Source organism: Macaca thibetana, chromosome 16, assembly GCF_024542745.1.
Source record: "Macaca thibetana thibetana isolate TM-01 chromosome 16, ASM2454274v1, whole genome shotgun sequence".
Taxonomy (NCBI): domain Eukaryota; kingdom Metazoa; phylum Chordata; class Mammalia; order Primates; family Cercopithecidae; genus Macaca; species Macaca thibetana.
In genome coordinates this window covers 33,758,072-33,775,446 of record NC_065593.1, presented here as the reverse complement: position 1 = coordinate 33,775,446, position 17,375 = coordinate 33,758,072, and the positions used below count along the sequence as shown (strand labels likewise).

Below are 17,375 nucleotides of genomic sequence, written 5' to 3'. Positions count from 1 at the left end.
AAACCATACAGATGGAAAACAGATTAGTGGTTATCAGGAAAAAGGGATGGGGTGGGATGAGGGATGGTCATGAAATACAAAGAAGTTATGTGTTGATGAAACAGTTTAGAACAGTCCTGTATCTTAACTGTGGTGGGGGTTACGTGAACGTACACATGGGATAAAATTTCGCACACCTATACATGCCCACATAAACACACCAATGAATGCAGGTTAAACAAATAGAGAAAACTGAATAAGACTTGTAGCCTAGTTATCAGAGTGTATCATTGTCCATTTTCTGAGTTTTTTTTTTTTTTCCTTAACCCACATCACTCAGAAAATTTTCTTGTTTTGGTACTATACTGTAGCTACAAAATATATCATCATTCAGGTTAAGCTGAAGGAAGTAAGATGAAAGGCATGTGTAACTCACTGTGAGTCTATAATTACTTCTAAATTAAAAGTTAAAAATATAGAATATATTGCAAGCTTTTGAGTGGCTCAGTTTCTGATAAGTAAAAAACGGTATCTCAGTTTTAATTTGCAGCTCTCTTATATTAATCACAAGTGAAGTTATGGGCATATTTTACAACATTTATATGTATAGTTGACCTTTGAACAACTCATGTTTACAAGTGCTGACCCCCTGAATAGCTGAAAATCTGCATATGACTTTTGCTCCTCCAATACTTAACTATTAATAGCCTACTACTGACTGGAAGCCTAACTGATGATCAAAATTGTCAATTAACACATATTTCATATATGTATTATAGATTATATTCTTAAAGTAAGAGAAAATATATTTACTGTTCATTAAGTGGAAGTGAATCAATTATAAAGGTCTTCATCTTCATTGTCTTCACCATGAGTAGGCTGAGGAGGAGGAGGAGGAAAGGGAGGAAGAGAAGGAGTTGGTCTTGCTGTCTAAGGGCTGGTAGTGACAGAGAAAATCCACATATAAGTAGACCTGCGCAGTTCAAACCCATGTTGTTCAATGGTCAACTGTATTTTAATTTTTCTATGAAATATTTATTTCTATCTTTTGCCCGTTTTTCTACTTTAAACTTTATCTACAAGATTCCCTTTCCTTTCATATATTATAACCCTACACCCTGTATGTTTCTTTCCAACACAATTAGCATTGAGTATTCCGTTTGATGGCAATAATAAAGACAGAAGCCATCCAGCAAAAAGACACATTAATCTTACCACTACATAAGATTCTTTGAATGTTCTCTTTAGGGACTTCATAAATATAAACAACCAGATACTTTTGGAAGAATCTTCTCCATTACATCATCACCTAGCCTAAAACATTAAACCATTAATGTCAGAGATATTCCAGTATAATTTTCCTAAAACATATAATCTTTACTCACCACTTATCAAAGTAGGATGAACTCTTAAGTCTGTATTAACAACCTGACTACATTAAACAAAGCAGAGTACAAGAATTGATACAAGGTGGATAAGCCTTCATCACATGAACAAAACATCTCAGAAGCTATTACATTATTATTATTAACACTTGTTCCCCAGGCAAGAAATAGCTCAGATTTATGTCATCATTCTGAAGCATTTTATTTCCATTAGAGATTTTGCCACATTGCTAACTTCAATTATATAAATGTGTAAAAAGCAAATTATACCACTTAACTTATTCTGGTCAAGAAATGCTTTTAAATAAAACATGAAAGTAACACAGATAAAAATGGATGCAAAGTCAACCAAATCCATTCCTCCTTAATGCAGTTAACACACAATGATCCCATCACCATAAAATCAAACTAATCAATATGGCAACAGAAGGATGGTGAATCCGATTTTATACACTAACACTGTAAATACAAAAAATATATCATTATTAAAGGCTCAAGGGATTTAAACAGTAAAAATCAATGTATTGTCAGCTTTTCATATAAAATCTGAGTTGTATTTGGAAAAGGAAAAACATTACAGTTTAGGCTAAACATCAGTGGAAGGGGCTAAAAGCGATAAATCTAAGACATAAACCACTGCAGTTTTAATACAATCCAGCATAATCTAAAAACAGCCTGTACTCAAACTGAACTATATATCAGAGACAAAAACATTTTATTGACAAAAAACAGATTCATGTTAATTAAAAGAAAGACAGTATTATACTGCACACATCTTGTTGCTTTAAAAATTGTAATTTTTTAAAAAAATGTACATACTAATTTACCTTTTATTGAAAATCAATTTCTTTCCTGTCCTCTAACAGAATTTTTTAATCAAGTTAAAATTTCAGAATATGTCATAAGTGGAAGATTGGGGCTACCAACCATTAACAGAAAAGGTAGAATGTTCCATGTTGAACAATATTTAAGATTCTTAACTTTTAAAAGTTAACATTTCTATGATTCTTCTTAATAAACATATTTGTTTCAAGTGTTATCAATGCATTTATCATAGACAAATGAACTTTTGCAACTCTCCAACCTACAGTACATTTCCATACTACAAAACTAAGACTTCCTTTTTAAAGGTCATAAAAAGTTAATGAACTTGAAGAAAAAATTAAACCACATTTTAAAACATAAGGCCTAAATGTTATGTTTTTATATAATTATATGTCCCCATACTTCCATTTAACGAAATAAATATATGAATTACACCTCTATTTCATCAAAAATACCGAGATAACAGTTTCTATTTTGAAATAACCCCAAATCTCTCCATCAACAAATGCTAGATCTTTAACAGATGTATGGTCCTAGACAATGTTGAGGAGACTTGTTACTACCCAATAAATGTGGGTGGCCTTGTAGGTGAATTAATTAAAAACCAAAAAATCAAAGAACAAAAGGAATTTTTTTACTCTAACACAACACTAAAGGTTTATACTTTTCATTTCAATTAAAAAAGAGAACATTTGTGTGTATCCACATCAACTAATTAACACAAGGTCATTACAGTCAACTGAAAAGTTTTCTAGCACTTCATTAAAAAAATATAACTCTGTAACATATTTGGCTAACCACAAAGTTAAGACAGGAGAGGCAGAGAATTCGTATTCAGATTTCAAGTAAAATACAAGAGCCAAATTTAATAATCCAGAATTTCAAAGTTTTTTTGTTTCAATTGCAGAAAAATGTTCTTGAAATGCTGTTAATCTTACTATAGGAACTAGCACATAAGCAGCTGCCAAGTGTAATTTTTCATCAAGACATCAACCCATATATACTGGAAACAGATTTTCTCAAAACATATGCAATATTTAAGGCTAATACCTTAACAGCTCACACAGTTTCTAAGCATTGTGTTCTGAATACAGAATTAAATATATATTCTATATAAAAACTAAAAGAAATTTTATTTCACCAATACTGTCCTACTCCTATCTCATTCTAGGAATTGATTCTAGATTGTATTTTTATATCAGTGATCACACACTATCAGAATAAAAAAAATTACCTTCCTTTAAGAAACATATATTTAAAGTGAAGACTATGACACAAAAGAAAATAGAGTTCCTGAGTGCATGGGGGAAAAACGACCCAAATTCTCTTACCAGCAAGATTTATATGCAAATGTAACATGTATTTCCATGCTTATAATCACTCATTGTAAATGTTTCTAAAGCTAGATTGTTAACATTACAGTACATTGTATCTGAAGATACAAGATTTTATAATAAGCTATTGCCACATATGTATTCTGATATGCCACTTTAAGATTTCACATATTTTATATTGATAAGAAAACATCTGTTATAAATTCTCATACTACTCAGTAAATTATGTAAGTTGCAATTATTGATTAATTTTTTTTATAAATTCCTCCCAATAGGTATGGTCCTGCCTTTAAAAAGAAATTTATATGGCTGGGAGCAGTGGCTTATGCCTGTAATCCCAGCATTTTGGGAGGCCAAGGCGGGCATATCACCTGAGGCAGGAGATCAAGACCAGCCAGGCCAACACAGTGAAACCGCGTCGCGTCTCTACTAAAAATACAAAAATTAAGGCTGGGCATGGTGGCTCACACCTGTAATCCCAGCACTTTGGGAGGCTAAGACGGGCCGATCACTTGAGGTCAGGAGTTCGAGACCAGCCTGGCCAACATGGAGAAACCCGACTCTACTAAAAAAATACAAAAATTAGCTGGGCATGGTGGCGCACACCTATATCCCAGCTACTCAGAAGTCTGAGGTAGGAGAATTGCTTGAACCCAGGAGGTGGAAGTTTTAGTGAGCCAAGATCGTGCCACTGCACTCTAGCCTGGGCGACAGAGCCAGACTCTGTCTCAATAAATAAATAATAAAAATACAAAAATTAGCTGGGCGTGGTGGCACATGCCTATAATCCCAGCTACTCGGGAGGCTGAAGCAGGAGAATCGGTTGAACCCAAGAGGCAGAGGTTGCAGCGAGCCGAGATCGCACCATCACACTCCAGCCTGGGTGACATCTCAGAAAAAAAAAAAAAAAAAAAAAAAGAAAGAAAAAGTAATTTATTAATCTTATAATTTGGGTTATGACAAATGTTATTACATACACAAAAAAGAAACAATAATTGAGTCTCTGGGATGGCAAGTAAAGAAAAAGAATATTATGAACAGAACACTATTAAATGTTATATAATTATTTATTTATGAAACAAATGTCCTCACAGATGAGAGAATCTCTTAGAACCTGGACTTTACCTTCAGATTTGATACATTAATAATGTTCAAAATAGCAGGTTCTAACATGTTACTAATCATTTTTAAAGAAAAACTTCATTTGAAATAATCTCAATTCCTCAAATTCCAAATTGATAATCTCCTAGACCAAACACATTTTGACTAATCTTGATCTCAGTCCCATCTTTGCAAGTAACACACATTGTGCGCACCAAAAGTTCTTCTTACCTGGCCCTCTCCAACAGTTTCGGTGTCAATAACTGTGATGATGCCTGGGACCAAAGGACTCCGCCGCGAATTACTGTGGATGGCAACGTCATCTTCTGTCACACCTGAAGGTAGCGTGCCTGTCAGCTGAGTCACCACTTTCCCCACCATTGTCAGGCCACTTTTCAGTGTCTGTACAATGAAAGGTAAAATGTATGACTTCACATCAGTATTTGGATTCTACATAGAAATATGCATTTTATTAATTTTCCTAATCATTATGTTAAATTTTTTTATATAGCAGTAAACTGTCACAGACATTCAGTTTGACTTTTAATGATCTTGAATTTTAATTAGAATATCAGTATTAGTTTGAGGGAATGGCATCAGTAAAGTCTCTAAAGTCATCATGGCAGGGATAAAGCCATAGTTAAAACAATTAAAGAGCTCTGTTTTACATAAGGGTGCAATTACATTTTTATAAAAGATATTTCTTTCATTCTCTCCTCTTAATGTATACATCTTAAAATCAATGACATAGAAAGAAGCAGAAACTATGAAATGATCAATTTTTTGAAATATTATAAATCTAATTGTATATCTGTTTTCTAGTATGAAAAAGACTGAGACATTGGTAGAATACCTATGTGGAAAAGAATGTGCTTCCAAAGCAAATATACAAATATGCTGGTATATAATACTGTATACCAAGATTTGGTATATGGCAAACACAGTCTCTGTCTAAGATATTAATTACTGGATGAATGAAGTATCATACTAAATTAGTTGAGAGTTATTTTCTATCTGGTAACAGAAAACAATTAAATGTGGTGCTCCTACTATATTATTTCAATTAAAGATAACTTAAGATGTTTATAATTATATTTTAGCTCCATTTCATTCAAAACATGTAAGTAAAACTAACTCATGAAATATTTTTTCTTCTATATAAATATCCTCTGATTATCCTCATATGCATTAACAGAAACATTTTTCTAAATAACAAGTTTTTTCATCTGAAAGGAAGAAAGCTTCAAGTTTGAGTCTATAGAAAAAAAAATGAAAGGAAGAAAACTAAAATAAAGACAAATATATGGGAGTCACACATTGCTGAAGAAGGGTATCATCAGTAGAACCAAAACAGGCACCCTAGAATACTTAAATATATCAAAAACTACATTTTAAATAATATAGGTACATTTTTCCAATTCTCATGTTGTTAGAAAAAAAGTTTCATTAAAATACTTCAAATTAATCTTCAATGAGGTGACTATCTTTTCTAAAACAATTATGAAAAAATAATTCTCACCTAATTCTGGCACATGCTACGGCTAAATTTGAAAATATAAACTATTATATACATGGTATTTCAAATTTTAATTCATAAATAGTACATAAAGACAGTTGTGTATAGAGGTCTAAACGTGATTTAAGCAATAATTAGATTAAAATTGAAAAGGGGAGAAGTATTTTCCAAAGAAATGTTCTATTAAAATACCATAAAACTAGCACTAATAATAGATGCATTATTTTATTTTGCTATGTTTCACGGTGGTTTTTCTATGGACTAGGGACTGGTGAAGGCACTTAACATAAACTACGTTGATAGATTTCCTCAGATACTTCAATTTTATGAAAGAGAAAATCAAGGCTAGGGAAGTTAAGTAAAATGGAAGCTCAAACAGTTACCCAACGACAAAGTCAGAATTCAAAACTGGGACCATCTGTCTCCAGGGCCTGATTTTTACACTATCCTGTACTGCCTTGTAATCTATTTCTGTTACTACTTGTGATCTCAGAGTTAATGAATACAAAACACAGATGTCTGATGGGTGGAAAAGAGGAAAAATTAAAATCCATAATAATGTACTAATAAATACTTAAATAAAAATGACCAGCAAAGCCATCTGCTGAATTCAAACAAAAAGATATAACTTAACAGCAGACTAAAACCAAGAGAAAGCCACAAATCAATTGTAACTGTTTTGTTTAGTGCTAAAAACTCAAACTCCAGTGATTATAAAACACATTAGCGTTCCTCAATTAGCAGCCAAACGTTTCTTTCAATAATTCACAAGAAACGACTTACACAAATTCTGTTAGACTGTTGTCAAGTAAGCCTCTGAAGGACCAACAGAATGAGGCGCCACAGTGTATTGATGTCAAGAGCAGGCCAGGAAGCCTGATTAACCTCTGAGATGCCTCAGTTGATGTACTCACTCCATTAATGCTAATGGAGATGCTCCCACTTAAACGCAGCTATCCCTTTATCAAAGGAATGCCTTTTAGTTTTAAAGTCTTTGGTTGTATATCCTCCCCATTTGCCCCTGAGCCTATTATTTCATGCTCTTATACCAATGAAAAGGAATAAAACTAAAAGAACTGGAGCACATAAAACTGGAAAGTAATGTGTACCAAAGCAAACCACAACAGTAAAAGTTAACATAAGACAACCAGGAAAAGAATCCACAAAGAGAAGACGGCAGTATATTTCATAGTCAATGGCTCATATTACACGAAGAGTGTTTGATATTTCCCTGGGGAAAAAAAAAAAAAAAAAACCATGACTATTGATGGAGGTGTCTTAGTAGTGGACAAAAATCTAAACTCAAAATTTAAGTCATCACATCTGCAATCTGTATAGCAAGTTACAAGATACTACTATTTATCATAATCCATTAACCATGCAGGGAGTCGGGGGGTTAGAGAAAAGTGCTGAAAGTTTTCTGCATTTGTAAAGACCCTTGCTTTTAGGGTAAATTTGTTTCCATGTTAGCATCAAGCACATCTATGGGCATTAGTGTCCAGAAGTTACCTGATAGTGTTATTGAACAGAAATCTAAATCACCTCACAGTAATTTGTCTCTCCAATTAATTTTAGTAGACAGAGTATGTATATATCTGTTTTCTCAAATATATATGAAAAATTATAAAGCCTCAGCAAAAATTAGGAATAGAGAAGTATAACCTGGCCAAAAGGAGATGAAAAATTAGACTGAGTGTCCTCACAATCTGAGTTATCTACATAAAAATGTTCATTAAATCACTGATGAATCTTCACACAAGTACTCACATAACTAAACTGGAGCTGGAAGACAGCTGAACATCAGAGACTATAACGAAAGTGTGAGAAAATCCGTTATGACCTATAATTCAAATGAGCACGGTACTTAACTCTGTTCTGCTGCAAGCAGATTTGCCGAGGGGTCACTAGTCATCTTTAACCTTTCCCATGCCATATCAGGTGGCCTCCCTATCCATTAGTGCTAATGGTGCTGCTCTCACAAAAGCTGTTAGTTGTCATTAAGAAGTTATCAGATAACAAGAGAAAACAGGGGCATTTTTATTAAATCAATTGACCACACTGGGGTTAACACACATGAAAATAAGACCATAATGAGGGAACTAGAAAATATGGACCAAGATTTTATAAATGTGTCAAATAATCTCATTTGAACAATTTCAATATTAATTTTTTTTCTTTTTCACTACCATAAAAAATTAATGGTTCTGATATTCTTTATGAGGAAAGTCAAATTACTTGGAAAATCAAAGGAAAAAACGTTAATATTATGCAAGTTGTATTTGGAAATGCAGAAAATGTAAAAAAGATTATTTCCTCTAAGGAGCTCCATCCAAGTGCATATGCAATGAATATATTTATCCTCACAATTGCAGTGAGACAAAAAATTTAAGACAAAAAAATTAATAATTAATCATTCTATATAACAAAGTGGTTAATAACCTCTATATAGCCACAAGGGAAGTTGTCATCAGAAAGAGTAAAAGAGTAATGATTACACTTTTAGAGAAAGTGACTTAATGAAATAACTATAAAATTACTTTAAGATAAGTATTTTTCTTAAGGAGCACATACTACATGGCTTTTTAACATACTCTCCGTGTTATATCTCAAAAAATGTATCACCTAGAAATGGTTAAAAAAGAAATAAGGAAACGTATTTTCTAGTTTCAATAATGGCAGGCTGGGGAAATCAGATCAATCTGATTTCCACTAATGAAAACAACTAGGAAAATCGAAGAGAGTATTTTTGTAAAATGCTGCTTGAAGGTACTGAGTTACAAAGTCAGAATCCGAAAGAATAAGGAAATTCAGACATTTCAGCTGGGCATTTAGGCCGAGAGGTATCTGGTGATTCTAGGAAGCAGGAGGTAGGGTGCCAAGAAACTAAGTGGTGTTTTTGATAGATGGAACTAGAAAATCATCTATGAAAGTCAAAGTCCTGCCAAATGGGTCTACTTGGTGACATTCCCTCCAAGTTTGGTTCTGAACATAAAGAAATATACAATAGAAGAGTCCACCGACAGCAATAAGGCGAGCACAGCTATTGCAGGTGAACTTCATTTAAATAATCTTAATCCCTGAAATTGGATTATTACTCAAGACTGATACTGTCCCAGAACTCCACTGTCATCCCAAACTCAAAACTATTTCTAAAAAGTTTTGAAATAAATTCTGGCAAACAAGTGATAATAGGAGTTAAAAAGAAGTTAAGCAGGCAGTTAGTGAGAGTAAGGGAGTCCTCAGCAAGGTTTTCCTTTAAATAAAAATCAGCCCCGAAATTATTTCTTTTCTAACAAAAAGCAGCCTGAAAGATCAAGCTGCAAGCATTGGTGAATGCCAGCAGCTATGCCAATAGAAAAGGGATATCTGGAAGTCAGGTATATTCAACATAGAGGTTCCCTCTTCCCTTTTCATTGTCACCACATGTGCAGGCAATATGGCACCAGCCAGATAGAGACTCCATTTGCATAATAAAAGATTGTGGTGGGATAGCCAGCCTCTACACGTTATGTAAATGGCACACCTGGTCCAACCAATCCACTACACCCTATGTAAATCAAACACCACCTCCTCAAGCTCATCTATAAAACCAATCACATCTCACCCCAATCCCAGAAACCTGCTTGGGCCCCCTCCCTCTACAGGAGGAAGCTCTCTTCTTTCTTTCACCTGTTAAACTTCTGCTCTTAAACCCACTCCTTGTGTGTCCGCATCTTCAATTTCCTTGGCATGAGACAACAAACCTCAGGTATCACCCTAGACAAACGACGCCGCTTCACAAGGACTCAAGTCATCATAAATGAGAACCAGCAGAAACAACACACAACAAAAACGGACCCAAAAGGGAACCAGACATTAATCAGAAACAGACTTCAATATGACCAGGTTTACTGTGTTTAAACAAGTTTGATAATTTGAGAAAAATTTAAAAATCCAAAGAACCAGAAACTATTTATTAAGATATTATCAATGAATATATGTTCAATTTTATCAAATACTTTTTGTTCATCAATTGTGATAAGTATATAATTTTCTCCTGTTAAATGTGCAAATTATGTTCATTGATCTTGAGTGATAAACCAGCCTTATATTGTGGATTATCTCAAATGGATTGTGATACAATACATAGCGTCCTATATATTGAAGAATTGTGTTCTATATATTCTTATCCCAAGTGGGTTGTGACACAGCAAATATTGTGTCCTATATATTATACTATAATTATGTCCATATATTCTTATCCCAAATGGACTGTGATACAATATATATGGTATCTTATATAATGTTGTTTTTCTGCAAATATTTTATTTAGGATTTTTCACATCTATGTAGTGTTCTTGTATTATAATGTCCTTCTAAAGTTCTAGTATTAAGGTGATCTGGCTTCATCAAACCAGATTAGGCATAATCTGACTTTGCTTATTCTCTGGAAGAGTCTTTGTAATATCGCCATTGTTTATTCTTAAATATTAAAAAGAATTCTCTTGAGAAGGTTTCTAGGTCTGGAGACGTCCTTGTGAGTTTTTTTAAAGTAACCCTTATATTCTCCCAAACAGAAAAGTAAACAGATTGCAGTGGCGCAATCATGGCTCACTGTAGCCTCGGCCTCCAATGCTCAAGCAATCCTCCCACCTTAGCCTCTGGAGTAGCTGCGACAACAGGCATGCACCACCAATTTTTAAATCTTTTTGTAGAGACAGGGTCTCCCTATGTTGCCTAAACTGGTTTTAAATTTCTGAGCTCATGCGATCCTCCCACCTCAGCCTCCCAAAATGCTGGGATTATAGGCATGAGGCACAGTATCCAGCCCTAAGGTGTTATATCAAACATAATTTCTTAGTCTTAAATGTGGAAGATATGAGTATAAGCCTCACAGTTCCCAATATTGAGGTATGAGAAAATGGGGAGTTTGCACTGTTTTTTTTCGCTTGTTTGTTTTGTTTCGTTTTTTGAGACAGAGTTTCGCTGCGTCGCCCAGGCTGGAGTACAGTGGCACAATCTCGGCTCCCTGAAACCTCTGCCTTCTGGGTTCAAGCAATTCTCCTGCTTCAGCCTCCCAAGTAGCTGAGACTACAGGCACCGCCACCATGCCCCGCTAGGATTCGTATTTTTAGTAGAGATAGGGTTTCATTATGTTGGCCAGGCTGATCTTGAACTCCTGACCTCGTGATCCACCCACCTCAGCCTCCCAAAGTGCTGGGATTACAGGCATTAGCCACCGCACCCAGCCCTGCACTTATTTTTTAAAACATCTTAAGTCCAGCCTCACTTACTCCAGCATGTCCATAGCAAAACATGGAATGAAGATCACTTTATTTTTATATAAGCACATAAACACATAAGAATAGCAAACAGGAGCTGAAAAGTTATCCTCCATTCCATAACTAAAAATTACTGAAAATGATCATAAGCTAAACTATCGTGATCCATGTGTATAAGACAGACAAGACTAAAAGGAGTCTAATACTTGAGAAAAAGATCTCATTGTTGTATTTTGTGGATAAATTAGTAGACTAATACTGAAGATGTTTTCTAAACACTCTCTCTCAGCTCTTCATTGAAATAACCATCATAATTTTTGTATACACAGTGGAGAAAAGTGAGCAATCTTTATTAAGATTTCTGCAATTGCTGGGGTGCAGTGATGCACACCTGTAACCCCAGCACTTTGGGAGGCTGAGGTGGGTGGATTGTTTGAGCTCAGAAGTTCAAGACTAGCCTGGGTAACATGGCAAAACCCTGTCTCTACAAACTATATGAAAATTTTGCCAGGCGTGGTGGCATGCGCCTGTAGTCCCAGCTAATTGGGAGCTGAGGTGGGTGTTCACTCCAGCCTGAGCAACAGAGCAAGACCCTATCTTAAGGGAAAAAAAAAAAAAAATTTCTGAAATCTAAAATTCACAGTGCTATAGGCATAAAGACCTAATGGTTAATTCTCTTTTGGGTGCAAAATACGTAATGCTTCTCTCGTCAAACCAAGGACCACATTCTGAAGCACATCATGTAAGCGTCTGTGATCAAATATGAAGTATTTTTGTTTTGTTTTACATAAAACAGTGTGACCTTTGATTCCCACTCTGTGGTTTGCTTTAAACTGTTGTTCTTTTCTGAATGGTTGTGCTTTCTATTATATGCTGTCATTTAGATTCACTCTGTCATTCCTATTATTAGAATTGTTTTGTTGTATACTTCACAATTCAAAAGGATAGTGGTTACAAGAATACCTTATAATCAGCATAAAGTTTACCAAACATCATCAAAATTAACCCTCACACACATGAAAAAAAGAGCTCACTTGACAAACATGAAGGGGCAGCCCCTTGATATGAAAGAATCTTTGAATGTGACGAGGGACTGACTCAAGTTTTCAGAGGGAATAATATTCTTTTCATGAGAAGAAGACTCTGAAATGCTCAAAGATGCAAAGGGATGTCAGTGTAGGTAGAACAATGAAAATCACAGAGAATCCAGAAGTCACTGTTTAAACATGGAAAGCTTCTTCCAAATGTGGTATTAATGAGATAATAGTCTTGAAGCTAGCTAACAGGCTTAAAATCTTTAAAACTGGATAAGTACAAACACTACAATCATTACAATAGAAAATATAATTCAGGAGAGAAATCTGAACAATTACTACACATAATCACAACTCTCCAAGATTTCGGAGGTACTCACTTTAGCAGCACTAATGACTGTGGCAGTATAAGACTGAATGTTGTCTCCACAGGCTCCACCACGGGACTGATGACATCGAATCAACTGAGAAAAAGAGAGAGAGAGGGGCAGAAAGTCATTTCTATTAATCTGTTTAACTCTACAGGCTATTAGGATAGAGCTTATTTACCGTGCACAGTGATGGTGATGGGTGGGAATGTTTGCATGAGTGTATTTCAGACAAACAGCTAAAAGCTCTGCGGAGACACTTTTACCCCTTTTTATAATCTACTGGTGCCACTCAAGCAGTTTCATGCTCAACTACGGTTTTCATTACAAGACGAATAGTCTTTAAGAATCCATAAACTCTGAAATGGTAGGAGGTCTGGTGGCCTTTCCACAAATAAATTTTAAAAACATAATCAAAGGACTTACACATGACTTCCTAACTTAAATATCTGACATGCTAACAAGTTAGATGTTTTATCCTGTTAATTCCTCCATAAAGATTATAAAAGAAAACATAAAAAGTAGACAAAAGATTTTGTCATATTTGCATTTTCAATTGTGTCAGTGGAAAAGTATTACAAATTATGCATAAATCAACTATGACACATATACTAGCTGTCCATATCAGAGAGCTTAAACTTTTACCATTAGGAATGAAAAAGATATATCCTTATTTGTGACTGACGTAAATAAAGCAAACTACCAATTTTCAAAGTGAATCACTACTTTGATATGCATGATTATTTCACATGCTAAGAAATAAACCAGGATAAAACTCTCCACTGGTCGTCTACTTCCTATATTTAGCAAAAAATGTCATTAGCCAGATTTCTATGTTTAACATTTTTAAAAAACAAAATGACAAGGGTAGAGTATTAGAACCGTACACATTATGAGTTTTTTAAAACCTCTGGAATTCACAAAGAATCTATATCTCACAAAACGTAAAAATTAAAAATGCTTTACATCGTTTAAAACCAGGTCCTCTGATGAAGACTGATATGTAAACCTTTTATTCTTAATTCAAAATTTTCTTCATCACTGACACTGTTATTTTAAACATCCCTGAAAGCAATAGTAATATATTATAATAGAATGGAACACCCTTAAAAGTATGATATGCAAAGTCAAGATTTTTTTTAGGCAATCTCTGTTATGTCACACTGAATGACTGCTTAAGTAGATTTCAAAGAGAAGTAAGGAACTTGCCAAATGATAGCTGTTCATCAAATGTGGTTTCACATAGAGTAAGATAAAGAATTTGAAAAGTGATCATTTTAGCAAATAAAAAGAATCTCTCTCTTGCTCACTCATTCATCCACAAATACACATTCAAAGAATTATGAAAATTATTCCTCTGCTGCCTCCTGCTGCATGAGCAAGGAAAGAAAGGCTATTACTTATTCCCTACTTCTGGTAATTAAAATACTCAAGGACAAATATGTAAAACTAAACAACACTCTTTTTTTTTTTTTTTTTTTTTTTTTTTTAAGAGACAGAGTCTCACTCCGTCACCCAGGCTGGAGTACAATGGTATGATTTCAGCTCACTGCAAACTCTGCCTGTTGGGTTCAGGCAATTCTCCTGCCTCAGCCTCCCAAGCAGCTGGGATTACAGGCACGTGCCACCATGCCTGGATTTTTTTGTGTATATTTTTAGTAGAGACAAGGTTTCCCCATGTTGGCCAGGCTGGTCTCAAACTCCTGGCCTCAAGTGATCCACCAGTCTTAGCCTCCCAAAGTGCTAGGATTACAGGTGTAAGCCACCACGCCTAGCCCTACTCTTACCTTTCAAATTCAACTACAACTGAGTCAGCAGTTCTACATAAAAGTAACTAAGTCAGAAATTTTGGTCTACAATTTAGAATCATCAGAAAATTACGTTTGTATCTTGGTTCAACAAAATGAAAGATGAGTCAGAGTTTTCTACAGTGCAAAATCCTATCAAATGAACTAATTTCCAGGAAATATTATTAAGCACAAGAAAAAAAGGCAGTGTGCCAAAGAGCATATATACTATGTTATCTTTTGTGAACGAAAGGGATAGAGACTTTGGTCAAAAGCCATTTGATGCTCATCCCCTCCACTTAGAAGAACCAAAATAGTGCATAGAGAATCACACTTCAAATACACTGTCCCAGGTAAAACACTAGAACTCAACAGAGAACTAACAGGAAACACCAAACGTGGGTAGGAGAAGGAAGGCAGGTAGCCTGCTTGGCTAGGATAGGCTGGGAGCTGGGAGTGGCTTCCCAACACAAGGCAAGGGTAAGTAAGAGAATTCCAGCGGCCCACATCCCCCACCATGGAGCCATGCAATCTCAGCCAGGAGAGAGACCCTCAACCCTCCCAAGCCCTGAAACTTAACACAGGGAGCTGCTGGGAGACTCTCAAACAGAACCGCTCCAGGGAGGTAACCTGTACTGGGTCCCATACACTTTCTGATACCTAAGTGGCTATAGCAAGACAACATTTTCTTTTTCTTTTCTTTTCTTTTTAAGAGACAGGTCTCACTATTTTGCACAGGCTGCAATGCAGTGGCTATTCATAGGTGTGATGCCACTACTGATCAGCATGGGAATTTTGACCTGCTCTATTTCCAACCTGCGCTGGTTCACCTCTCCTTAGGCAACCTGGTGGTCCCCTACTCCTGCGAGGCCACCATATTGATGCTGAACTTAGCGCAGACACCCGATTGGCATAGTGCACTACAGCCCAGAACTCCTGAACTCAAGCAATCTTCCTACCTCTGCCTCCCAAGTAGCTGGAACTACAGGCACAAGCCACCATGCCCAGCAAGACATCATTTTCAAACCTGGTTTTGGCAGATGGCATGCTGCTCTGGGGCCTAGAAGCACTGGGACTGAGGTGTTTAAAAAAAAAAAAAAAAAAAAAAACTCAGGAGTCTGGAGTGGTGGCTCACACCTGTAATCCCAACACTTTGGGAGGCTGAGGTGGGCAGATCACCAGGTCAGGAGTTCAAGACCAGCCTGGCCAACATGGTGAAACCCTGTCTCTACTAAAAATAGAAAAATTAGCCGGGCATGGTGGCACACACCTGTAATCCTAGCTACTCAGGAGGCTGAAGCAGGAGAATTGCTTGAATCCAGGAAATGGAGGTTTCAGTGAGCCAAGATCACGCCACTACACTCCAGCCTGGGCAACAGAGTGAGACTCTGTCTCAGGGGAAAAAAAAAAAAACTCAGGCTGTCACTGCTAGGACTAGGGTGTGATCTGGGCACATTCCCGCAGTAGGGGCTGAGAATCGAGTAAAGCATTGGCTGTAGCAGCTACCAATGCAGGGAAGCAAGTGCTGCCAGGACAGAGACTGAGACACGAGCAGGCATGAGTTGCCACTAAGACTTGGTTGCAAGCTGGGCAGAGGCTCCTGCAGCCAGGGATGGGGGTGAGACAGGTATATGCCATTGCCACCAGGACTGGAAGGTGAGCCCCACTAGAATTGGGGTGTGAAAGAGACACATTTTCCCCACCTACCAGCCTAGCTGTGGCCACTGAGGCCAGACCTACCCTCTCCAAAGGCAGCTTCAGGGCCCCTCACCCAAGAACTGATCCTAGGACTAACCTGTCCCCACCTACCATGGCTGGTATCTGCTCTCACCATTGGGGAGCCTGAGAACAAGCCCATCCAGCCTAGTTCTGCCCTCAACCCCCCAAAAAAGAACACATAACCCAGGGTCCTTGGGACTGCCCAACCCAATCCACTTCTTTGGGTACATAAGCATTCCTCCAGGGGGTCTAAGGTTGGGTCTTATCTCTCTGCCACTGCCTCAACAGCTGGCATCTACCTGCAAACTCCAACTACAGGCCTGGAGACTACCTCCCGAACCCCCAGACCACTGCAGCCACCACCAACATCAACACACACCACTAGGAACAAAAAGAATTATCTTGCCACTGCTACTGTCATCACCCATGTCATACTGGCTGCCCAGAGACCCAGGAACCAGCCCACCCACATCATTCACCACTGCCACTACCAGTATCCAAGCTAGCTACCTGGAAGACCAAGAATCAGCCCACTTGTAACCACCAATATAGGTGCCAGTGTACACTACTCTGGGGCACAAGGATAGGCACACTCAGCCCAATGCTGCCACCACTGCATACTGATGACCAGCCAACTTGGTATCCCAGTCTCCAGCAAAACTTCACCATAGCCACCACGAATAATCACACCCTAATTCATTAAGTAAATAATAAATACCCCTAATGATGTATACAGAAAAAAAAATCAGACTACATCACTGCACATACCCAGAATGAAGACCAAAGTGTCCTATCCAACCAGTACTATAGTTACATCTTCATTCACTAAAAAAAGTCCTCTACAAAAGTAAATGTAAAAATATGAAGTAACTGTTACACCAGATGTGTAAATATCAATGTAAAGACAGAGGAAACATGAAAAATAAAATATGATGCCTCCAAAGAAACATAATAACTCTCCAGCCAGATTCCAATCAAAGCAAAATTTATGAGAGCCCATATATAGGACTCAAAATAATAATTTAAAACAACCTTGTGAGATACAAGAGAACTCTGAAAAAAATAC

General features: G+C 36.6%; 1 protein-coding gene across 9 annotated transcripts in view; it reads right to left on the bottom strand.

The window, feature by feature from the left end:
- The window catches only part of BCAS3 (BCAS3 microtubule associated cell migration factor), a 707,133-nt gene that overhangs the window by 479,546 nt on the left and 210,212 nt on the right, over nt 1-17,375 (bottom strand). For all 9 annotated transcript variants that reach the window (XM_050764587.1, XM_050764586.1, XM_050764591.1 and 6 more), the window contains exons 11-12: nt 12,816-12,899; nt 4,856-5,026 (exon numbers count right to left, since the gene is read on the bottom strand). In XM_050764587.1, coding sequence (XP_050620544.1) covers nt 4,856-5,026; nt 12,816-12,899 — 255 coding nt within the window. The remainder of the gene's footprint in view (nt 1-4,855; nt 5,027-12,815; nt 12,900-17,375) is intronic.